This window comes from Penicillium arizonense (genome assembly GCF_001773325.1).
Source record: "Penicillium arizonense strain CBS 141311 chromosome Unknown PENARI_contig018, whole genome shotgun sequence".
Classification (NCBI taxonomy): Eukaryota; Fungi; Ascomycota; class Eurotiomycetes; order Eurotiales; family Aspergillaceae; genus Penicillium; species Penicillium arizonense.
In genome coordinates, this window is record NW_019173295.1 from 287,426 (window position 1) to 310,570 (window position 23,145).

The window sequence follows — 23,145 nt, forward strand, 5'->3', positions numbered from 1 at the left end:
TTACACTCTTCTGCCTTGTTTAGCCCGCACAACACTCTCTTCGTCATCTATACATCGGGCGCACGGACCAATTGCAGTTCCGACTCAGCGCACGATTTTCTCCCGACATCTCAACACCAACAAACCACAATGTACAAGTCAACCCAGGCATTATTCGGTGGTCTTCTCTGGTGCGTGTGATCTACAGGAGACTTCCCAACAGGCTCAAGCTAACAATTTCTTTCCGAATACAGGAAGACCCCGTGGCGTCTCTCCTCACCCCAGAAGGCCCGGCAGCGCAAGCGCCTGCGCTCCGTGGACCGGGTCGTCGACACCGTCAGCGCCGCACTTGCGCGTAACGGACAGAGCTCCAAGGCCGTGGAGCGGTGGTACGCGGAGATGCCGCGCGAGGAGGAGATGCTGCCAAAGGACAAGTACACTCTGTTCGATAAGAAGGAGAAGAGCTACCGGAAAAGCATTCACAGTATGTTTCCAGCACTATGCATCATAGCAGTGTCAATTGTGTCTTGTCATTGTGTTTTTGGATTAGATGAGCTGACTGTCTCCCTTTTCTCCAGAGCTGCCCAAGTGGACTCGCGTCAGCCAACGTGTGAACCCTCCTGGTTTCTAAGGGATGCTTTGCCCCTCGCACATGTACTATACAATAAATCCGACACTCGACTTCGAAACGGGACTCGGAGCGAAAACAACATATGGACTACCGGAGTTTTGGCTTTTGTGAATTGCTGCGCAGCCATTCTGAAGAGGATGGTGGCTTACAATGTTCCATTATTACCCCAGCGCTTAGATCGGGCTTTCAATTCAATTGCATTTCGATATACTGTCTTGTGTTTGGTACTCCGGCTACTCCGGGGATGCTAATGATAGAGATGGAACAAGGGGAAGGGTAGTGAGCGTATGACACAGCCTTGAAGGTGATGGATATGTCGAGTGATATCTCAGGTTGAACGACAGAGTAATGGACTGAAATAAACAAAGAAACTGCGCTGTGCAGACAGGATACTCTCGTCATGAGACCCGACGGTTTGGAGCTCTTCGTTTGCTGGAATGGTGGCTGGGAATCAATTTGGCCGATGCACTGCGGTAGCATTTGTTGACTTGCACCACCGCTTCCTTCACTTTTCCCCGATTGACACGTCCTTCATAGATGCCTTTGCGAAGACGATATCCCCAACGAACGTTCTGCCAATCTTCAAGCTTTTCCTGCCACCCTGCCCCTCCTTCGTACCAGGCGTTCTTCTGCGAGGTGGACATTTCAAAGCCTTGAGGCGGTTTCGGCAAAGCCCAGCAAGCTGGATCAATATGACCATCAGGCGGTTCCTCCGCCGACCCTTCAAACAGTTCAATGCTGCGGATAGCATCTCGAATGCCAGATACCTTCCGCTGCTTGTTGACCGCCGCACGCCAGGAGTCTATCCGAGGTGTATGCGCTCGCTTCTTGATGGAGCTAGGGTACTTGAGTCGAGGACTCAGACTTGGCTCCGGATATGGAACGTTGAAGCGAGGGTCTCCCCACTCCCGGCGTCCATCATTGTTAACTCTTGATATGGGATCGTACACGATCCAGGTTTCTCTGTTCAGCCAATGGTTGGCAAGCAAGGCAAAATGATATGGCTTTTGCCCGGGGCTGAATTCATTGGAGACCCATACCAGTTTTCGATCTAGCCTTTCCATCAATCTGACCTCCCAGTCACTTAATTTGTCGACAGGCCTTCCTATTTTCAGCTGAGTGTGATCTGTTGAGTGTCGGGTGCGCCTAATTTTCCCGTTTGGACTTGAGCGACGAGGCATCTGGGCAAATAAAGGGTGGCTTGAATCATGTGCTGATCGCCATTCATCATTGAATTTCCCTCTGGCCGGCTGTCCATCCTTTCTGGGAGGGCGGCTCCTTGCTGGTGCAGAGTTCCATTGGATAGACCTGGTACATATCTGTTTCTTATTCGACGAGAGAACCTGGTCACCCGTGAATACCCTCGAAGTGAAAGACATTCGATCTTCGGAAATCTGCAGATGTCCCTGGTCTTTCTTTCGTCTCTTCGGGCTAAGACGAATAGACGAGCTGCCTTCAGATATATAGCTGGCCAACAGTTCAGTCATCGGCGTCCCAGGAGGACCAGATGAATCACGAAGATTTTCCAGGGCTGTAACTTTGGGCCCTATCTGCATCCTGGCTGCCCAATCGCGATGCCTTTTTGAATCCCCGTGTCGATGAGCTGGATATGGCATATTCGGGGTGGAAGAATCGGTTGAGGCAGTAGCCTCGTATTGCATATCCATATGGTGGACAATCGACTCAACTTGACATGAGATGGCTTGAGGCCCATCACCTTGTGACCACGGAATCACTCTCCGATGCTGGTAAAAATTATTATGCCGTGAGGGTAATGAATGGACATGGTCAAATGGAATTGATGCTCTGGTTGTCGGCTTCGGTCTGCTTTCGGGTGAATTGAATGTTATGTGGTGATCTGAAGAGTTATCAACCTCTAGGGGATTCCTGAAGAGCTCCTCGATGATCGAACGAGTGATAGGCTGTTGGCTGTTATTTAACACGGGAAGTGGCTGCGGGATCGACAGCAAGGCGTCCCTCTGCTCTCGTTGTCTTTCCAAAGGATCAGCGGCCCTGACAGAACTGGACAAGGCATCATCCACCAAAGCCCCGTGGCACTCCGGCCGCGAACAAGGATCCCAAATCTCATCAGCCGACGGCAGATCATCATAGCTCTTCCACCAATCTGGTAACCACCAAAGTCTTTTCAGCTCGCATCGGCGTTTCTGTCTCTCCTGGCCGCCGGGATCCCACCAGACCCAACTATAATCAGCCCTTGTGGACTTCCACGCGGTCATTCTCCCAATCCAAATGAAGAAATCACGAATGACCCGTTTGTTCCTGTCGTGTGTCGGGCGTGATACCCAGCCATACCATGTGCGCGCATACCGGGTCTTGGTAGATTTGCCTGCTCTCAGCACCTTGTTTTGGTTGAATCTTCTGATAAACTGGCCCAGCTTCCAGAACAACACTGCAAGTATAAATATGCCGACCGTTCCGGCCATCAGTTCGGCGAACACCTTCGGATCGATTGACTTGTGCACTTCGACTGGGACGTTCGGCGGCCGTTTCGGGGGACGAGGAGTGCCAGGTCCAAGTGAGTGGCTCTGTCGAATACCTAGTGGCGCCATCGATTGATGCCGGGTGTTCTCCAGTAAATAGTAAGGATATAGAGAATGGTGTGTCGTTAAGACTGTTTATCTTTGACATGCACAATTGGGGAGGGTTGGGATGCCTACGAGGCAGCAGCAGCTCACGGAATTGCCTACCTGCCATCTCCCGCTTCATGGATGTATGAAATCGGCTTTAGTCTTATTTGGCTTTAGTCTTATTTCTGGGCGATAATATCAATAGTTTCATTGCGGATATGGATTAATCTATAGCTTACGATCATGAATGTGTCCTAAGCTTCTCAAGCATTGTGGAATCTCTAACATCTTTCGAACATTGTTCGCGAAACCCCAATCCGTAGCGTCACTGATTATAAAATCTCTTACCTTGGAAATGTGTCGGCGTAGAACCCCTCAAACACAAGATGATTTGCGAGAGGGCTCCTTAGGAATTTCTACATCGTGCAATATACATATAAACTAGACGGAGGCAAAATAATATGCTTGGCTTGATTTCTCTGACTTGGCGTAGCGTCGTCATGGAGAGCGGGTTTAAATAAGCATGGACTGGCATCCCAGTCTCCCGATGCAGTCAAGATTGCAAGCAACCAATCACACCATATACGCCTGAGACTTGTTTCATTATTTGTGTCTAGAAATACTTCTTGAGTATTAAAACAAGATTTATTGCTGCGCAAAGTCTAATACACCTTCAATACATATACTACCAAGACATTACGATACAAGATTTATCAGAAACAAAACCTACCCTGAAGAGGAGCGCCCTTGTCGTCTGCGGCTCGAACTCTCGGAGATATTCTTCGACCCTCTTCTAGATGAGATGATTCGATAGGGCCACCGCTACATTGTATTGAGGAAAACCATAGTCCGCACTTTGATACGATAGACTGCTTATAAAGGAGGGGGTTTGGGTGTGTGGTTAGGAGTTTAGTTGAGTGCGAGTTATCTTAATTAGACAAGCCTTTCTAAGCATATCGTACGAAGTTTTATACTAAGCTAGTAGAAACCCTATAGACTAACTTATAGAGTTAAAACTATATGTTGCCTTGGTTTAATCTCTTTGATACCTGTTGACATCCTCTTTAAATACCTTTCAAATAACCTGCGCGCTAAATACTCTATTCGGTACATAATATGTCTGACCCGAATTCTACACCTTCATCTTCACCTTACCGACATCTTAGATCTTACTGATCCATATTCAGGTTGCCTTCTTAAGCCCTTTGGGGCGCAGTTTTGTTCTTCTCATTCAAGTGCAGTTTCGTCTTCTCGTTCAACTTAAGTTTAAATAAGGCAAGTGGCGGATCAAATGCCTATGGCTTGAGTCCAAGTTACATTTCTCTCAACCGATGACGGCTTCGTGAAACGACACAACCGCTCTAAAATGATAAAACCACGTCCCTTCTTCCCGTGAAATCTGCAGATTTGTGCATCGGGATGTGGTCATGCTGTCTCAGACGATCCTCAAGGCATCTAGCTCGCCAAACCCATCTTCTGCACTCCCGGCAGAGAGCAAGGCGGCCGAGAAAGACCTGTTCGTTCGCGCGAAAGACACTGCAGGACTGACATAGAACATCATGCGGTGGTCAATCTTGAAAAAGTCTCATCACAGTCCGTCTTGGGGCTGCTGTTTGGGTCACAGCCATCCATGAGTGGGGCCCTCTTGCGCGCACCTGACATATACGCTGTTGGTGGCGGGCATTTACTCGTGGTTATTTGATTAGCTGCATGATAAAATCGCTCCACATGTAGTTGTTGAGCTCAGATTCCGTGTACCTTGGGCAGTCAAGGGCTCGGACAAATGGAATAAGCCCTTACAATTCCTGCCTAACTCTGAGACAAGTCTAGACTTGTACTCTAGTGGCAAAATAGCCCCCACAAGCTACTGGAAAGCTAAATTCTGATATCAAAATGATATGTCAGTTCGCATTGTATACTCTAGGGCTGAATCTAAGCGACAGAAACTTATGACTGCAGATATTCACATGTAACCCTGGGATGGGAATATTCTCTTTGCCTTTTCCGGTATCTAATGATTAAGTGATATCAAACCAGTCAATCGATCGGCATTAATATCAAGGAACTCAAGGTTCCGTTCATCCCTGCCTAATTGGGAAGGATACACAGTCTACCGCCACACCGCTCCAGCCACCCTTGCCTTCTAGCCACATCACTAGCCACCTGCGGCTGAATCGTGGCTGTGCAGATAGTTGCCGATCAACACATTCAAGGTCTCCAACATACCATACCTATCTTACGTTTTGTTGGGCGTCCCGATTTTGAGTACATCACCGCAATCTCTGATGCTTCTGCTTCATTGACGATCTTGTTTTCTAGTCCGATTTGGCGCCAAACCTGTTCCTCAGGTGCGTCACTTTCCATCTTGAAATCATACTTTGCCCTGCATGCGCTTGCATCGCGCTTGCATCACAGGCTTCTGCCCAACTGAGAGACGCCTGAATCCTGATCATAGAAGCAAACAAGGCTGACCTTGTTTCTCCTTCTTCTCGCGGGTCCGAAGCGGGTCCGAGAGATGATGCGAACTATTGAGGAGATCGACAGTCTGATCGCCAAAGCAGCCCTGCTAGAAAGTGTCACACGTGGAGCATCTGAGATAACGCCAAATCGGATCCAGCATACATTGATTCGGTGTTTTATGCCGAGTTTCTGGAGTACAATTAAGTTTGGCCAGGTGAGGCTGGATCGCGCATCTTGTCAGAACCAATGTGGTTAGGGGCTCGGCTGTCAATTCAGCTCTAACTCTAGCCTAATGCCTTTTCCTTGCCCCCCTAGGCAACACCTTTTGAGGGTGTAAATCCCAAATGATTTTGGAAGACCAGAAAAATTTTCCCAAAATTGGGCTCACTGAAGCTTACTGCAGGTTATAGTATGTCGGTGGTACCGAAGGATGAATATCTCCTCCACTTGCCTCCACTGTCGCCACAGTTCACTGTCATGCTGTGGCTTGCAGTTCTTTCTTGAAAGGAGGGCCCTGAGAGCCGAATGTTGCGGTCTGCTCTCCCTGGAGATCACTCGGTTCTTATTGGTCAACTAGGTCTAGTTCGGACCTCCTGTTGATAATAAAGCTTCGGTATACGTCCCAGATGAGATGCCTGCAGACTAGTGGTGCGCCACATCTCCAATGGAGGTTCGAACGGTAACATCCGTGAGAAACTGAAATGACAGACATCGAATGACAAGACACCGGTTTTTGGTAGCGGTCCCGGGATGTCAAGCAGCGACCCGCTGGTTGATCCGTGCACGAAACTATTGAATGGATAAGCTGACAATCCCATTTCCTGTACCTCAATCCACAGGATTCCCAACCCTGCGGATGAACGTTGATTCTGCGTGCCAAGACGTTCATCTGACAAAGTTCTCATGGAAAAAGCATCCAAGACGCGAAGGGATCGAATCAAAAAGGCAGGAGAGAGTGGAACCCCATGCCCTGAACTCTACGGCCGATCCTGCCACTAGCTTCAGATCTCCTGTGCATCTCGATCCCTCAGATCTCGTACTTACTCCACATCTATGTTGGACGCGTACCCGTTGATCAGACCAGAAGACAGGACTAGAATCAATTCGCCCCACTGTTCGATCCCATGCTGCCGGAACGTGCGGCGGCAAGGATCCTGCATGTGCCGAATAGTCAATCGAGCTCATAATTTTTTCACTGCATCACGGCTGGCTTACCCGTCCCAGGTACCTGGTCACCGATCATTGACGCGAATCGCGTACTTTTGGACGGTGGCAACATTGGGTCCAATCTTTTCCAACTGGTAAGGTTATGCGTCCAGACTAGGTATTGGCCCCTCGGCGCATGCCGTGAAGTATATGAAGTCCCGGCCGGAACCACTTCAAGCTCGATCTATTCATATCCCATCTCTATCATCATCTCTGATTCCGAGTTCCCTTCGACCCCATCCTACTTAACTTCTCGTGTTCGTCTCTACTTTACTCGGGGTTTATTCCAGATCCTTTGTGAATATACTTCACTTATACTTCACCAATTACGCCCGTTCCACCAGTTCCTCGTTGGGCCAAAGTAGATCAAGGTGCCTTAAACCTTATATATCTATGAGCTCTTCCTCCTTCTACGCCCTCCAACAAAGCGAAAAATGGCCGGTCGTGAATTCACTCTGTCTTTCGAGACCACTCCCCCAACAGCTGTGCGGCCCGGATTCCCTTTTACCATCCCGGTGGTCATTTCAGTGAATCCCATCGGGACCCCAGCCCAAAACGCCCAAGCCCTAGTGGTGAACGCCTCCCTTCGCGACGAAGCCTGTACTGGAGCCGCAGCGGGCCTGAGCGGCAATCTTACAGCGAGCGTTCGGAGCCGAGCCGACAATGCAAAAAGCGGATACGCAAAATTTAGCCCTCTGGCGATTTCACAACCGGGCAAGTTTCGTCTGCGCGTGATGCTCAGCGCAGCCTCGTATAACGGCGTGGTGACCAAGGAGTACGTCGATTCAGCGGTAATCCACGTGCACGCCGGCGCAGCAGCTGCGCAGCAACCAAGTGGGTCGTTCTTTTCCTGTTTTCCTGGCTTTTCTGTGTCAATCTGTGTTCCTTTGTTCTCATATTGGCCGTTGGATCTCTTCGCGTTCTTTTTCGCTCCCGCTCTTTCTATGCCCCTCTCCCACCACAACGGTTCTCAGCTTAGGGCCTCAGTTTTAACCCCTCCCCTGCCATTTTCGGACTCATGCTGACTGCGGGAACCTTAGCTGCTGCTCAAGTGGCCCGCCTTCAGCGACTGACGGCCGAAAATTTGGATATCTCCGCTGCCGACATTGCGGCATGGCAGCGCGCGTAATTCGGCGATAGATAGATATCTTTCCTTCATTTTTGGGAGTTCTTGGGCGTCCGCTTTTCCTTGGTTCGTTTTGTCGCAATTTTACTCATTGGAAATACGTTTTATGCGGTGGAAAGTAATAAAGAGTATCACAAATATTGTTAAATAGTCCAGGGCGCACCGGTCTATTAAATATCCACTTTTCTCGGCGAATTACTCCATATCCTTGTCAGTTGTCGTCGCGCGGATTATTTCTCCTTCTTATCACTATGCAGATTGAATCAACCCCTTTCCTGCAGAGATCATCCGCACAACGGGTGGTGATCGTCAGTAAATCACCATACCCCTCCCTAACTAAACTTTAGCGTTAACGCTCTTCAATACGGGATTCTCGAAATACACCGACCTTCAAAAAAGCCAAAGCCTAACTAGTCTTAGATAGGAAAATAGTCCTAGTCAGCGGCATCATCGAGCATAGATGGCCGGTCCCTCTGTGATTCCAGCAGCCCGCACAGGCACAATCTGTCGCGAACCACTGTGGCCTTTTGCCTCATCCCATGCCATGCCATGCTAGTTTGGGTAATATTATATGATCGGCCAATAGGATGCAATCCCGTGGCCTATATGTTAGGTTTAACGGTATTACATATAGCACAGTCTGTCAGCATCAATCGATCGATCGGAATCGTTGAAATGATTTATGGCGTGCTGTAATGGGGCCCGATTGATTGCTTTTCGGGGCCTCCCTGGAAAGGCAAGTCCATCCACTTGTGGAATCAGATAATAAGGATCGGGCACGGTGGTCGTTAAAGGTACGTTGACTATAGATTGTAGAAAAATAAACGTGATTGATCGAACCATGTGGCTCTCATAGATTGATTTCCTTGGAATATGATTAATTATGTTGCGATATCTGAGACAACGAATCGGAGGAGACCAAAATATATAAGAGCGAAATGCATCGATGGATTAGACAATAGTTTAGTGAGCAGTGAATTCGTTCTATTCCTACATGAGGTATCAAGATGTCGCAAGGGTAGCAATTCCACATGGTGTATTCCACGTGGCGTACAATCCTTGTCGAGATAAGCGCGATCCCTTATAATTGTCCTGCGAGGGACACTGGAAAGGGTTAGCGCTGCGACATGGTTTTACCGTTAGATGCACAGGGTGGGGGACGTATAGTGGGGGTGCTAAGCTCCCGGAATCAAGCCGGTTTCTACTACTGAGATCAAGTAATATGGTTGCGGTTCTGGTCTCTAAAAGGTCCGTATGTACCTCTGTAAGGACATACATTTTCCTGAAGGAAACTTTATCAAAATTCTGCTTTGATATTACCGTTTTCGGGCGCTTTCTTCCAGCTGCCTGTTTGAGACTGTTATAGGCTAGTCTTGGAGGGGATGATTTTGTTCTATCTCTACGTAGTACGGCCATCTCAATCAAGGTGTTTGCCCTCTCGATCTCGCTAGTTGCTTCACTACTAATTCTTTACGCAAGTGATTCAAATTTCATTACGTTGGTGCAAAAAGCATTTTTAGAGAATAGAACTTCAATTGATAAGAGACTTCATGATAGAATTGCAAATGCATCTTCTCTCTTTATGAAGAGATAGATTGCAAATTGACTAAGTTTATAACTATGTTTCTGCAAGGGAACATGGCAATGACCTCCTTTCAAAGGGCCAAAGTGTAACGTAAAATAGACATCTTCCATCACAGGCGTCAAACGCGACCGAGACAACCTCACGATATGATTGGAGGCATCGGATGAATAACATCGCGGACTGAAAGTCGAATTGAAATGCAGCACGGTGACACACGATTCACTAATGCAAACAAGACTGGCGATGGGAGGGGTGTGGTCATACTTGTCAAGGCTTGACACCCCAGAGTCTCAGAAGATGGAGCCAAACAGCTTCCATTTATGGCGGATCAGACCTTGATCTTCGCCAAAGTCAAGGAGTCGGAGCTATCCGGGAGAAACGCATAGTTTTGCGCCTCGGTAGAGTTGTAAAACACGACGGTAGAAGTTTGACCGTGGATTTATCAATGTGGGCTTGCCATCAATCATTCAGCTGTCCTTGTCGGAGCCGCGAAGCTTCTCAATGCCCTCGCGGACAGTCTCACGAACACTGAAGCCACCAAAAAGCCAATCGTTTGAGTGCCGTCCGTAGTGGTTGACAGTCCCGCTATAACGGCGGTAGTCTTTGCGGACTGAGGTTGTACCTTGCTTGGTCGCAAAGTCACGCTTTGGGGACCGAGGTGAAGAAATTGTGGGAGACATCTCTGTCGGGCTGGTAGAGTGATATTGGTGGTCGGGGAAGTATGAAAAGTCGGGGTAGCTCCGTGAGATGTCTTGAGCCTGAGAGATGGTCGAGTCCTGGCAGGAACGGCTCTTAGGAATATCGATTGGAGCAGGGGATTTAGACAGAAAGATCTTTGAGGACAGAGAGGAAGATCCGTCCCGTTTCTTCTGGGAGTGCTGACTGGTGCGAGAGGAGGTAGAGCTGGTTGATGCTTGGGAGAGAGATCTCTTAGGATAGCTGGAAGAGTGCATTTGAGGATACAAGACTGAAAGTAAGACAGCCTGAAAGTTGAGGGGGATACTAGCGATATTTATGTCTCCTTGATCGTCATACCTTGTAGGGCAACCAACCAAAATGCAGCATGCTGTGACAAAGGAACAAGACCGGGGCATAACCAATTAACACGACTCTCAGACGCACTTCTCCCTCCTTTAACCAATAAAACGAACAATATCAAGCCCACCCGAGTCCACCTGTAAGGCCTAGCGGTGAGATTCACGGGATTTCAGCGACAAAGTGCCCTATCGCACCCTCCCCGGCCAATAAGACATCGTGTCTGGCTTGGAGCCTCTTTTCCCGCTCTTCCCACCCCGCAGATTCACCGCGAGTCTTGAACTGAACTGACACGTCGACCTGCATATATTGAACATTGTCCTGTGACTCACCTGTCATTCCTATTCTTTACCACATACAGTACTGTACACTTCCAAGGTTATTCTATGCACTTTCTCGGAAACAGACATTCCACAGGTATTTCGCAGATGACTCAAGTGGGTCGAAACAGGCCAATATGGTGCGGGATCAACAAAAATGTGCTCCGAATATTGTAGCCTTGTGAGACAGCCCTATCATTCCTNCCCCGCCAATCAAGCTCGGTCATCCTCTTCTAGCGTCCTTCGAGAAGTCCCGTCCTAACCGGGGAATACACGTGTCTCACTGAGCCCGTTCGATCAGCCAAATTTGTACTGTAGCTGAAAGTGCACTCGGCACGGTCATCCCGGGAGGGTTGCAATACGTTGCCCGCTATGGGGCGCTGTGGAGCTCGTCTAAATAGGGCGCATTGTTTTACCCCGGTCAACCACGATCATATTGACATCATTATCTGGCACAGGGACAGGCCATGTGCCCTTTCTCCGTACCTCATTATGTTCTCCGATGCCGGAGAGGAACCAGGGCAAGAATACCTGTTCCACAACATCATACCCTCGAATATAATATCCAATTTTGTCTGTCTTTTTACTATCTCTGTGGATGGGTTTATCCCGTAAGTTAAACTTTGTGTTCTTTCTCACGCCGTGATATTATTCCAATTCAATCTCCATGTCTTGAGGTCACAATTTCCGGATACACCTTTTATCGCCTAAATTTTCCACGTACTCGTTTGAAACGTATGGCACTGCATCTGTCCCCTTTCTTGGTGGTCAGGCGCAAGAACACCATGCGCTGGTCTCGGTGTAAAATATAGAGGTGTTGGAAAAAGGAAATCTCGTGTACTTCCTCGGTGCATATCGGATAGAAATCACAGCCACTGTGTGACTTGCCTTTGGGTTATATTCCAATGGCCCAGGAACAAGAGAACCTCATCGCATTTTCAGTATCGATACAAATACCTTCACCGCAGACACCCAGAGAAACATAACAATTATCATGGGAGTAACCTGGTCGCAATTCTTTCCACCTCCTCCCTCCCTGACAGAAACCAATCTCCCTAGCCCAGCAGGCAAAGTCTTCATAGTCACCGGTGGCTATAGCGGAGTTGGATTTGAGCTATGCAAAATTCTCTACAAAGCAGGTGGTAGAGTGTACATCGCCGGTCGCTCCAAAGAGAAGGCATTGCATGCAATTGAAAGAATCAAAGCAATCTCCGAGTCATCCTCTGCAGGTGCAGACATTATCTTTCTCTTTCTCTCTCTGGACGACTTGACCACAATCAAAATAGCCGTGCAACAATTTACTAGCGCTGAATCACGCCTGGACATTCTCTTCAACAATGCAGGTATATCCAATCCTCCCCGAGGGTCCGTCTCGCCTCAAGGCCACGATCTCCAGCTGGCGACAAACTGCCTCGGGCCACATCTTCTTACGCAACTTCTTCTGCCTATCCTTCTGCATACGGCCAAAAGCATTCCTCCTGCTGGTGTTCGAGTGATATGGACAGGATCCCTCGTTGTCGATATCTCTGCGCCAGTCGGTGGAATGGAGATATCAGAGCTTCTTCGAAAAGAAACAGATCCAGCTCGCAATTACATAAACACCAAGGTAGGAAACTGGTTTCTGGCAAAGGCTCTGGCAGACCAAGTTGGCGCAAGTGGCATCTTAAGCGTGGTACAAAATCCAGGGAATCTGAGAACAGATATCGCCCGGCATTTTTCAGTGATTCTTTGGTGTCTCGTAGCACCTCTGGCATATCACGCTAAATTCGGTGCGTATACTTCGCTTTGGGCGGCTTTTTCTCACGAGCTTAATATTGCTGATGGAGGGAGCTATATTATCCCCTGGGGTCGTTTCCATCCCTGTCCAAGAGATGATCTGTTGCGAGCGATGGAAACGAAGCAGCAAGGGGGAACTGAGTCTGCGGATACGTTTGTGCAGTATTGTGACGATCAGATTGCAGACTATCTAGCATGAGGAGTCTTTCCCTGGTTGATCTATGCAGGAGAACGAACATTCAGCTTGAGTCTCATTCGTTTCTATGGCTTACTCTACAAATGGATATTGGAACAACTGCCAGTGCCAGACTGCGTTGGATTTTATTTGTTGTGCCACTCGTATACAAGCTACAAACGGTGCTCTTAACGCCGTGAAGTCCTTCTGAATTCAGATAAGTCCTCCGTCATTAGAACTTGGACCATTCCATCAGACCAGAAATGCAGAGATAAATGCAAATATAAATGCAAAATGCAACAAAAAAAAGAAAACGATCATTCTTCATGTTCCTGCAGTGTCCACAGCGTGGCACTTGGTCTCCTCCACGCACGCGGTTGTTCAGAATGACACCTTCGATGCCGTCTCTCAGCCACGAACCTCGCCGCATCGGCACCAGACAGCGTCGATATGCCCCTATCTGAGCCAGCACCCAGCGGTACCAACGTCTGAGGCCGTATCAAAGTAGACAGAATATTGGGATCACCGGTCATATTAGAAGGAACCACAAGCAACGACTGTGTTTTATTCAACGGCGGCCGACGAATAAGTCTGCGCAATACACCGCGATGAACATTTTTCCGGGTATCGACCGACGATGCCGACAACTGGATTCCATCATTTCTTTCCTTGGAAGATCGGAACCAGAGTCTAGTCATCCGTCTTGGTGGTCGGACTATACCTGCCATCTCGGTATCATCTCCCAGTACGTCCTCTGTGAGGAGTGGTATGGTGGTAGCTTGGGGGAATGAGCGCTGGATGTAGTTTGCAGGCCCTCTACCCGGCTTCGAAACATGGATATCGAGGCCGCGAGGCTCCAGCATACACAGCTCTGAGCCGCAGTGTGGCCAGGTGTGGTGCCTTCGGTGGTGGCGGGTGTGCGGCATGGTGGGAAATGTAGTGGTATGGAAGGTATTCGGTGGTTAAGAGTAATAGATAGTAAAGGCTTATCCCTTTTCCATGGTGAAAGAATAAGTCAAAGCCGAGTGTTTGTTTGTTCCTTGTTGATATGAAATGTGGAGAATGTGGAGGAGAACAGGCATATATATCTTTCGAGTAACTCGTATGATTTTCTAAAAGCAGTTGACTAGTCTGCGCGTGAAGGGCTAAAAATTACCGAGAGAGAGCCCGAGTGACTCAGGACTCAGCTGTGGGTAAAAATGACCCGGGTGCTTATAGATCAGAATGCTGGGGAGGCGAAGTGCAACATTCAGGTTTGTCGAATAGTAGATCAGGGACGAGAGACAGGCGGGCAAAAGTAAAACCTTGTGCAAGCACTCCTGTCGACACCCGTTATTTGGACCAATACAGACGGGGGAAATGAATCATTGAAACTGAATTAGCATCTGCGCCATGTCGGGCGGATCTTCAGCTGGGAGGAATGACCTGCTAACCTGATGTGGTCAAAAGGACGGTCCGCATAGCCAGGTCCCGGTCGCATGACGGTTTTTAACAATCTGATTTGGAAGTGATTTTAATTACAAAGTAAGAAGCACTTTAAAGACTCGGGGTTCACTATTGCTGCCTTCCAAGGGTTTACATTTATGTGGAGAAGTAATCATACAAATGGCTCTTAGGACATAATGTCAAATATGGCCATATACCACGTCAACCAGCCAAGTGGTCGAGCAGTAACTCGGTCATTCAATCTTCCTTGGTCTAGTGGTGATGATTTCCGCTTGTCATTAAAACCGATAAGCGCGGGAGACCGGGGTTCGATTCCCCGAGGGAGAGTTTCTTTTTGCACTTTTTTCTAACTTAATACTTTCTAACTTAATACTTTCTTTCTTCTTTCTCTTCTTCTTTTTTTGTATTAGTTCTCTGATCGAACTGTTGTTCCAACAATTGCCCCAGGCTGCCCTGCTGGTAAAGCCCTAACTAAATCCAGCACTAATGGACCTAGTTCCAGTTTCATAAGAAAAGCTCTTACATTTGAGCCCCCCTATTTCCACTAGAGCAGGCAGCACAGGCAGCAGAGGCATCGCCAAGCACTCGCTTGGAGAACACCAGTGATGATGCTCCTTAGGATGCTAGGGTCCTTTGGCGCGGACTAGTCGGAATACCATGGCTTGCACTATTTAAAACATGCCCAGGTTCCCCTTTAGCCCGCCATCTGTGTGTTTGGTTGAAAGTCCGTTCATTTATCTATTCCCTGAAAATGCCATCTCAAGAATACATCGATCTCTTCGGAAGTGATACGGAAGGGTCGGAAGCGTCCGAAGAGCCTCTTCCGGCGCTCCAAGCCGCAGTCGACACGGGTGAAGTGGACACTGTGCGTCAATTGGCATCCGCCGCGGACCCTGCAGATCTGACTGCCGCCCTGTGCCGATCGTGCCAACTCGGTAACAAAGCCCTCGTCGAGGCACTGGTTGACACTGGACGATGCGACATCGATGCAGCCGCAGATGGAGAGACCCCTCTCTTTCTAGCCGCGCGCAAAGTTGACCCGAGTATTGTCAAGTTCCTCCTCGAACATAATGCCGACATATCCGTCAAATCTATGGATCGAGGCCGTCAAAGGGGCCCTCCAACAAGAACGCCCCTCCACGGCGCAGTCGAAGATGTGCGTTACCGCAGGAACCCGGAAAACCTACCCCGGCTGGAAGAGGTGATAAAGTTACTGCTCGAGGCGGGATGCGACATCAATGCACAAGATGTACACGGCTCGACTGTACTTCTGCGCTGCCTGGGCGACGAAATCCCAGTCATTGAGCTTCTTTTACAACGCGGAGCGGACCCCAACATCCGAGGCGGCAAGGGAGACACACCAATGCACTTCCTTCATAGGCCTCTTGAGCACCCGGAATGGCTCGCAGCTCTCATGGCACATGGCGCGCGTCTAGACATTCCCGAGGCAGAAGGAAATGGTTACACCCCTCTGCATAAGTTCGCGTCTAGGAGCCAGCTGGGCGATCTTTCGCTGTTCAGACCCTTTGTACCTGACTGGAATATCATCGATGCCAGGGGAAACACACTTCTTCATGTTGCGACCAAGCAACATCGCAAAGGAAGCGTTACTCTATCAGAATTGTTGAAGGCTGACATTGATCCGAATCAGAGGAACCATGATGGACAACAGCCTATACATATGGTAGATGGCAGTGGAAACAACCTGACCGATGCATTGGATATTCTCTGCGCAGCCGGTGCGGATGTCGAGGCTAGAGACTCTCGAGGACGCACGCCACTCACCAGGACCATGTGTGGCTATCCTCGATACAATTCTCGCGAGCTTATCCAGACATTTCTTCATCGCGGTGCCAATATCAACGCGCAAGACTACAAAGGCAATGGTATCCTATGGAATCTCATTGATGGCAAATTCCATTTCGAGTACCTGGACTTTCTACTCTCCCTCGGGGTGAACCCCAAAATGACAAACTATAAAGGCGACACTTTTCTGCACCATCTTGCAGCAAACTACGCTGACGGCGTTATTGATCAGGAGGGGCTTATCCCAGCCATTAAAAAGATGGTGGACCTGGGTGTTTCCCCCACTGTTCCTAACTTCAAGGGCTGTACACCGTTACATGCGCTGTGCAGTCAGGTCTCGGATCATTTCTTTGCGGCGGCCGCGGAGGGCGGGAAGTCTGCGATCGATTTGCTGTTGGATCTTGGTCTTGATGGTGCTATAAACACGGCTGATCACCAGGGCATTCGGCCCATTCATCTGGCAGCTACGACCTCGGAGATACTAGTCGGCAAGCTAATTACCCGTGGAGCGGATCCCACAGCTACCACGAATGATGGGCGGAATTTACTTCACATCGCCTCCACTGCGCGGCAAAGCAACATAGTAGGACTGCTGCTGGAACAATATGCCTCAACCAATCAGACCGCTCTGATCAATGCGAAGTCAAAGGACGGACGGACACCTCTCCATGCAGCCTGCCGCTCTGGAAGGTTGGAGACGGTGGCTCTACTGATCGCTCACGGAGCAGATGTCAGCGCCCAAGACGAGCGAGAACGGACTCCAATGGATGTATGCAGCGAGTTCCCCGACGAGGACAGGCTGTGGCAAAGTGCCGACGATCAAGAAAACATGTTCCACACGCTCACTGCAGCTGGGGTGCTGTCAGAGGACGATACACGGCCAAGGCAGCCCTCATCCCGCAACAAGAAATTGCGCCACAACGCCAAACGTGTCGGGTGGAAAGGAGAGCTCACCTCTGAAACTTCAACCATTAGGATTGGACCTATCGTTCGACTTTTGGCGTCTAACGGTGGCATCGTTAAAAAGGAGGGATTTGCCATTGGCCCGATGTTCCATGCCGTTGGTTGCGACGATGAGCAGATGGTTGTGGAGCTTGATAGAGTATCACGAGAGATAAACATCCCGCTCAAAAATCACAGCCCCCTTGAAACCGAGACTATCCTGGCGCGCTCTAGGAATCTCCCAGGCATTCTGGAGGAGGGATTCAAGGGCCATATTTTTGAAGGTGGCCTCTTGTCCATGGTGCTACGTGGCCATGAACAAGAGTTGGCACAGGCCTTGGAGAAGAATGCTTCCAGCGATGTGAACTGGGCCAAGGATCAGACCAGTCTGCCGGAGATCCTGGTCACTCTCGCGAGATGGGGATACGCGGAACTTTTTGAGCGCATTGGATCTCTCATACCAGGAAATGATTGGATCAACAGTGGAAAGGCCAATGTTTTGGGTGAGGAGCCCATTAGGCATCTTCTGGCAGCGGGGATGCGCCATCTTCCCAACTTGGAAGTTATCAAAATCATGGTTGAGAAGTTCAATGTGGACGTCAACGTTCAGTTCACAAGTAACATGCAGCTCAAACCCAAGGTCTATTACCAGTCCTCGATGGCCCAGCGGCGGCAGTACAAGGAGGGTGATACAATCCTCCATCACATCGCCCAAGGCGAGCATTGGTGGCATGTAGGTGCAATCAAGTACCTTCTAGAGCACGGGGCCGACCCCAACATCCGCAATAGCCAGGGCAAGACACCGTTGTGCAATGCAGTTGCAAGGGGTGAGCTAGCCGGCCACCGGCAGCGCGAAATCACTCAAATCCTTCTAGAGGGCGGCGCCGATCCTAACATCCCTGCTTCATGTGGTTACACGCCATTAGCCATGTCAGCACACGATACCCATCTGTTCCAATTACTGATCGACAACGGCGCCTATCCTTCCCAGGATCACCCCATGGAACTATTCGCCGCATTGGCAAGCTTCAACACCGATGTCCTCGAAGCTCTCCTAAACATGGACCTGGACTGCAACACAACGGTACTATCAGACGCCCAGCCTCACTGGCATACCCCCCGCTTCAGAAAAGTCCCCGCAAGGCCGACATGGATCATGAGCCCACTCCTATACATCTCCATGCTAGCATACAACGAGGCCAACACGCGCGACAACGCCATCCGCATGATCAAAACCCTGATTGAGCATGGCGCCAATCCCTGCTTACCCTGTGACGATAACAAGATAATTCTACACGAACTATTTGAAAACGGAGGAATCATCCAGCCGTGGCTTGAAATGCCTGACCTCGATCTCGAGCGTCGTGATCCTAGGGGACGGACGCTACTGCTAGCCGCTGCAAATGCTCCCTTCGGCGTCGACTCGTATGTCAGTATAGCGCCCATTTTCCCGTTGCGTGGCGGTAAAATCATATCGTCAGGGTGGATAGAGGGTGATCGCACACGTGCAATGGCATTGTATGAATGTGGTGCAAATCTAACTGCCGTCGATTACAAGGGAAATAATGTTCTTCATGGTCTGGCAGGGCTTAAAACAAACGATACGACCTGCGAGGCCGAAATCAGGCGGACATTGGCTTTGTTTGTGGAGAAGGCTCCGGAGCTTGTGAGCCAGACTAATGTGGAGGGAAAGACGCCTCGGATGATTGCCGAGGAGCAGGGGAGTGAATGGGCCAAGGAAGTCCTTGCGCAGGGTGGAGTTGGCGCGGAGTAACGGTATATCGATTGTTAGATACCAAGTACCAATATTCGTTCAATATTATTGAGTAGGATTGAACAGTAGATTTGTTTGAAATCAGCCGTAGGCGAATATCTACTTATCAATATTGGCCTTAGCTAGGGATCTCAGGGTTTACTCGGGCCGTTACCGTCACTTCAGTACCCCTGGTTAACACTATTAGAAGAAAGGTTCAACCACTGGACGGTCATGCTATATGGAAACCCCAAAGTTGAAATAGACACTCGCTAAACTGACCTTGTCTACTTTCTATAATCTCATGTCTTAGAAAGAGAATTTATCCCGGATATACAGTAAGTACCTGAGTTGTCTGTTTACTTCTCCGCATATCTGAAAATATAAATGACGTCAATCCCCACACTTTCACGCTAAGCAGACGTCGCTCGATAAGCAACACCAAGCCTCTCTCTCCTCCACACTCCACCAGAATTGTTGAAGATGAGCGACGGTCAAGATATTCCGGGGGGGTTTAATGACGAGAACCACGATCCCCAAACCCCTGATGGACTTCAATCGTTGAGCCTAACACCAGCACTGCCACCACGCCCCCAATGGAAGCCGTCGTCACGGACCGTGGATGAAACACTTGCTCAAGGACTATCAAATGAGGATTTGTGGATGTTGCTTCGGCGGTTTGACAAGGTGGAGACTGTGGTACCCTTGCCGGGATGCAAAGCTGACGCGTGAGCAGCAAATCTACCATGTCAAAGCCGTACACGATGTCGCTGCGTTGAACTTGGACCTCAACCGCACGGAAAACGAACAATTCCCGCCCGAGAAACTGCGGATGACCTTGGAGCGATTCTATACGTCTGTTATTGTGGGTGTGACCGAATTTATCCGGCATATCACTCGACTGCGATCATGGAAAGAACCTGTGCGAACGTCGCTTTTCTGTGGGGTAGGTCAATTCTCTGCAGGACAATGAACCAAGAACTCATGAGATCCAGGGTTATTTCATCGCATGGGCTGTCGACCTCCTCGTTCCGACCATACTGGGTCTTATCGTCGCTTTGATAATGGTCCCGTCCGTCCGCCTACTACTATTCCCGGGCCCTGCCAAGAAGGAGGGAGCCGATAAATCGAACGGGAGGGGCTCTCCAACAGACCAGCCTCAATCTCAAGATAGCCTGACGGGCGCTCCAGAGAACCACAAGGGTGAAGCTGCCGAACAAGAGGCAAGAAACCTTGTTGACAGCTTTGCTACTGTTGCAATGGAGAGTGCGGCGGCTAAATACGGCCAAACAGTTACGGAGGAAGCGCCCGAGAGGCCCTTGATAACTGATGGTATAGAGGCCGCGGAAGCTGCCGCAGAATCTCCGAATGGTGACGCTCCTGAAGACAAAACTAAGAAACCCATGAAAAAGAAGGTTTCGCACGCGACGGATCAGGCAATGCGAGTGTTGAGCGATATCACCGATGTCTATGAGAAGTTCGCCAAGTGAGTACTTTCTAAACGGGGATAGAGTAAATGACTCAGCTAACAGTGTTATAGCCTCCTTTCTCCGACACCTCCTTTCTTTTTAGTTTCATCTAGATTGCGCCTCGCAAGTATCTTTGTTTTAATATCTGCGGTTGTACCCTTCACATCTAGTTATTGGATCATCAAGCTCGTTGGTTTTACTCTTGGACTGGGCTTCTTTGGTGACCCGGTATTTACCCATACCGTGGATTTACTGAATAGAAAGGTTCCAAATTGGAAAGACCAATTGGATTTGCAAAAGTAGGATTGCCCGTCTTTGCCGGCCTGCGATTGGTTTACTCACAACACATGCAGGACACTTTTGGCCGGCGTCCCAACGAATGCACAACTCACCCTGACACTTCTTCGCATTGGCGAGATTAACTCCACCCCACTGCCACCCCCTCCAACTCCCGAAGACAATGATCGTGCATGGCCTATCCGACGGAAGAAGTCGCAACCAACCTCGTCCGAACTCACCGCACAGGGTTCGTCTACTAGCCTGCAATCAACTAACTCTGATATGTCACTCCCGGAAACCAAACCAAAGAAAAGAATGGTCTTCAGAATTCTCAAGTTTTTCCGCCTCACCATCGCAACAGCAATCAAGGGCCATATCGCATTTGACCGCGCAATGGCAATTGCAGGGTCCGCACATACCAAAAACCTGATCGACATGCTGCAAAAGCGACATTTTGCCGCCACACCCTACGGGCCGTTGAAATTCGATGCCAAGTATGAGCGTAAGAGAGGTGCTGCGGTCATAGACTCGTCAAAGGAACCGCCTATCCTGTATTTCACGACATACCAGTCCTCCGGATTGGACGACCTACGCATCGAGAGTCGAAAGAAGGGTTCTGTCTTGTTCCAAATCCCTGTCACTGAAATTAAGGAATTAAAGAAGACAGAAGGACTGGGGTGGAAGGGCAAGTTGATTGTTGAACTGACGGCTGGCAGCAAGGAGGCTGCAGATGGGCTAGTCATTGCGGGCGACGAGCTTGGTCAGTCTTACCATCTTACTGGTATGAGGTCGCGGAACCAGCTTTTCAACAGACTCGTTGCCATTGATGCACAATTTTGGGAAAGTCGTTAAGTTCCAGGTGGCTTCCTTGGCCTAGAATGCTGGTATGGAATAGGACCCCGGGGATAGAAGAAGCTACTGCTGCCAACACATCGCAGAAACCCATGTAAATACTCATCAATGTAGTATGCCAGTGGTAGAAATTTCCAGCTACTATCGCTCAGTCATAAACGGTGTGGTCGCTTCATTGCCTCATGAATCACGAACCTTAGCCCTTTCGGATTATAGTGTAAATACCAGGGAGTATGTAGAACCCAGATTTCCTTTTTACTTCTGGCCAATTTACATGAGTTGAATCCAAAACGCTGGTTGATCAATGCATGTTTTATTCTATGCTATAGGAACTTGGGCAACTAATTGGCCAATAGAAGTCGTGCCGTTCATGTGAGACAAAAGGAAATTTGTTCAAATGACCACCAGTTGCAACGGAGAGGTTTACATGTAGTTGCAGAGAGACAATGACCCACCTGCTTCACCTGCTGCCTGAGGCAGAACTAATGTTGATCTCTTCAGCCCCTAATTCTTTGTTTCCTTCCAAAGACTCCCACGTTCTGTTGTCGACCACTTCTTCGAAGCATGATACGCACCTGAAACTGTCAATTTCCATCAGGCTGCCACATCCATACACCGGCCCTCCGAAACAAGCCTTCTCCACCCCTGCGCGATATCTCGAAATAACAACCTCCACTACCACCATGTCATCCACGGCTTCGTTCACCCTGGATGTGCCAACAGTCCTCTGTATTGCCTTTTCTCTGTCATTGATGCCAGTGGCCTACTTTCTGAGCTCGACACTTGTCCCAGCCAACAAGACGCGCGACCGCGTCCTGTTCTTCTGGCACGCCTACGATGCCCTCACCCATATTTTTATTGAAGGCTCTTTCCTCTACGAGTGCTTCTTCAGCTACACAACCGTTATCGGAATCAACCATGTCGAACCCTTCTTCCTAAACCGCCCAGATCGCATCTATGGCCCGGCCTACGGCACAGGTCCCAGCTCACGCCTGTGGCAAGAGTATGCGAAGGCGGATCGCCGCTGGGCTGGCGCTGATCTGACCGTGGTGTCATTGGAACTGTTGACGGTCTTCCTTGGTGGCCCAGCTGCAATTTACATCTGTTACCTGCTGTATCAGTCATCCAACGAGAAGATCAGTGCTAAGTCCCGTGGCGGTGTCAAAGCCACATTATGGCTCGTTTCGACTGCACTTGCCACTGCAGAGTTGTACGGTGGTTTCATGACTTTTGCCCCGGAGTGGTTGACCGGTAGCTCCCAGCTGGCTACTGAGGACCCCGTCTACCTCTGGCTGTACCTCTTCTTCTTCAACACACTGTGGGTCTTCATCCCTCTGTGGGTGCTGTGGGAGGCGGCCAAGGAGCTCCGCGCTGCCTTTGTCTCAGCAGAAATCCACGTCGAGAGCAAGAGTCAGTGAGATGGCTGAGATTTGCCAGAAAACTGAATTGAAATACTCACTGGGATGAATTTAATGATTGATGCATCTATCTTGGTATTGACATGACCTATCTGAGTCTTATTTTAGATTACTCGGGGATTGTCAATGTTAGAAAAGCTCGACGTAATTGATCCATATTTGTGGCTTCTGAGATAGAGCCTAGGAATTGTAAAATTAAGCCGGTGAAGTCAGACACTCTTCTACTCGGTTCTCAATTGCTAGCCATTTCCTAATAGGGAGACCGTCCTCCGTGTTTCCGACCCAAATACGCATATATT

The 23,145-nt window shown here is 49.3% G+C and overlaps 8 protein-coding genes across 8 annotated transcripts; 5 read left to right on the forward strand and 3 right to left on the reverse strand.

The window, feature by feature from the left end:
* Positions 1 to 129: 129 nt before the first annotated feature.
* PENARI_c018G08034 (mitochondrial 54S ribosomal protein mL60) lies at positions 130 to 610 on the forward strand (the record flags this gene model as incomplete). The annotated part of the gene is made up of 3 exons (XM_022634607.1): positions 130 to 170; positions 234 to 463; positions 558 to 610. 3 exons carry the CDS (start codon positions 130 to 132, stop codon positions 608 to 610), a joined length of 324 nt encoding a protein of 107 aa, XP_022485569.1.
* Positions 611 to 1,008: 398 nt separating this feature from the next.
* On the reverse strand, positions 1,009 to 3,180 carry PENARI_c018G06707 (uncharacterized protein; the record flags this gene model as incomplete). The annotated part of the gene is made up of 2 exons (XM_022634587.1): positions 1,009 to 1,573; positions 2,939 to 3,180. 2 exons carry the CDS (start codon positions 3,178 to 3,180, stop codon positions 1,009 to 1,011), a joined length of 807 nt encoding a protein of 268 aa, XP_022485675.1.
* Positions 3,181 to 7,298: 4,118 nt separating this feature from the next.
* PENARI_c018G02545 (uncharacterized protein) lies at positions 7,299 to 7,993 on the forward strand (the record flags this gene model as incomplete). The annotated part of the gene is made up of 2 exons (XM_022634507.1): positions 7,299 to 7,698; positions 7,905 to 7,993. The coding sequence occupies 2 exons, from the start codon at positions 7,299 to 7,301 to the stop codon at positions 7,991 to 7,993; spliced, it is 489 nt and encodes a 162-aa protein (XP_022485485.1).
* Positions 7,994 to 10,042: 2,049 nt separating this feature from the next.
* On the reverse strand, positions 10,043 to 10,528 carry PENARI_c018G01110 (uncharacterized protein; the record flags this gene model as incomplete). Its single annotated transcript, XM_022634481.1, has 1 exon — positions 10,043 to 10,528. The coding sequence occupies one exon, from the start codon at positions 10,526 to 10,528 to the stop codon at positions 10,043 to 10,045; it is 486 nt and encodes a 161-aa protein (XP_022485502.1).
* A 2,670-nt stretch (positions 10,529 to 13,198) lies between these two features.
* Positions 13,199 to 13,807, reverse strand: PENARI_c018G11190 (uncharacterized protein; the record flags this gene model as incomplete). Its single annotated transcript, XM_022634666.1, has 1 exon — positions 13,199 to 13,807. The coding sequence occupies one exon, from the start codon at positions 13,805 to 13,807 to the stop codon at positions 13,199 to 13,201; it is 609 nt and encodes a 202-aa protein (XP_022485625.1).
* Positions 13,808 to 15,078: 1,271 nt separating this feature from the next.
* On the forward strand, positions 15,079 to 18,849 carry PENARI_c018G04962 (uncharacterized protein; the record flags this gene model as incomplete). Its single annotated transcript, XM_022634556.1, has 1 exon — positions 15,079 to 18,849. One exon carries the CDS (start codon positions 15,079 to 15,081, stop codon positions 18,847 to 18,849), a length of 3,771 nt encoding a protein of 1,256 aa, XP_022485607.1.
* A 462-nt stretch (positions 18,850 to 19,311) lies between these two features.
* PENARI_c018G11885 (uncharacterized protein) lies at positions 19,312 to 21,428 on the forward strand (the record flags this gene model as incomplete). Its single annotated transcript, XM_022634678.1, has 5 exons — positions 19,312 to 19,515; positions 19,565 to 19,774; positions 19,824 to 20,314; positions 20,369 to 20,596; positions 20,651 to 21,428. 5 exons carry the CDS (start codon positions 19,312 to 19,314, stop codon positions 21,426 to 21,428), a joined length of 1,911 nt encoding a protein of 636 aa, XP_022485496.1.
* Positions 21,429 to 22,111: 683 nt separating this feature from the next.
* PENARI_c018G03564 (EXPERA domain-containing protein) lies at positions 22,112 to 22,846 on the forward strand (the record flags this gene model as incomplete). Its single annotated transcript, XM_022634521.1, has 1 exon — positions 22,112 to 22,846. The coding sequence occupies one exon, from the start codon at positions 22,112 to 22,114 to the stop codon at positions 22,844 to 22,846; it is 735 nt and encodes a 244-aa protein (XP_022485656.1).
* Between the last annotated feature and the right edge of the window lie 299 nt (positions 22,847 to 23,145).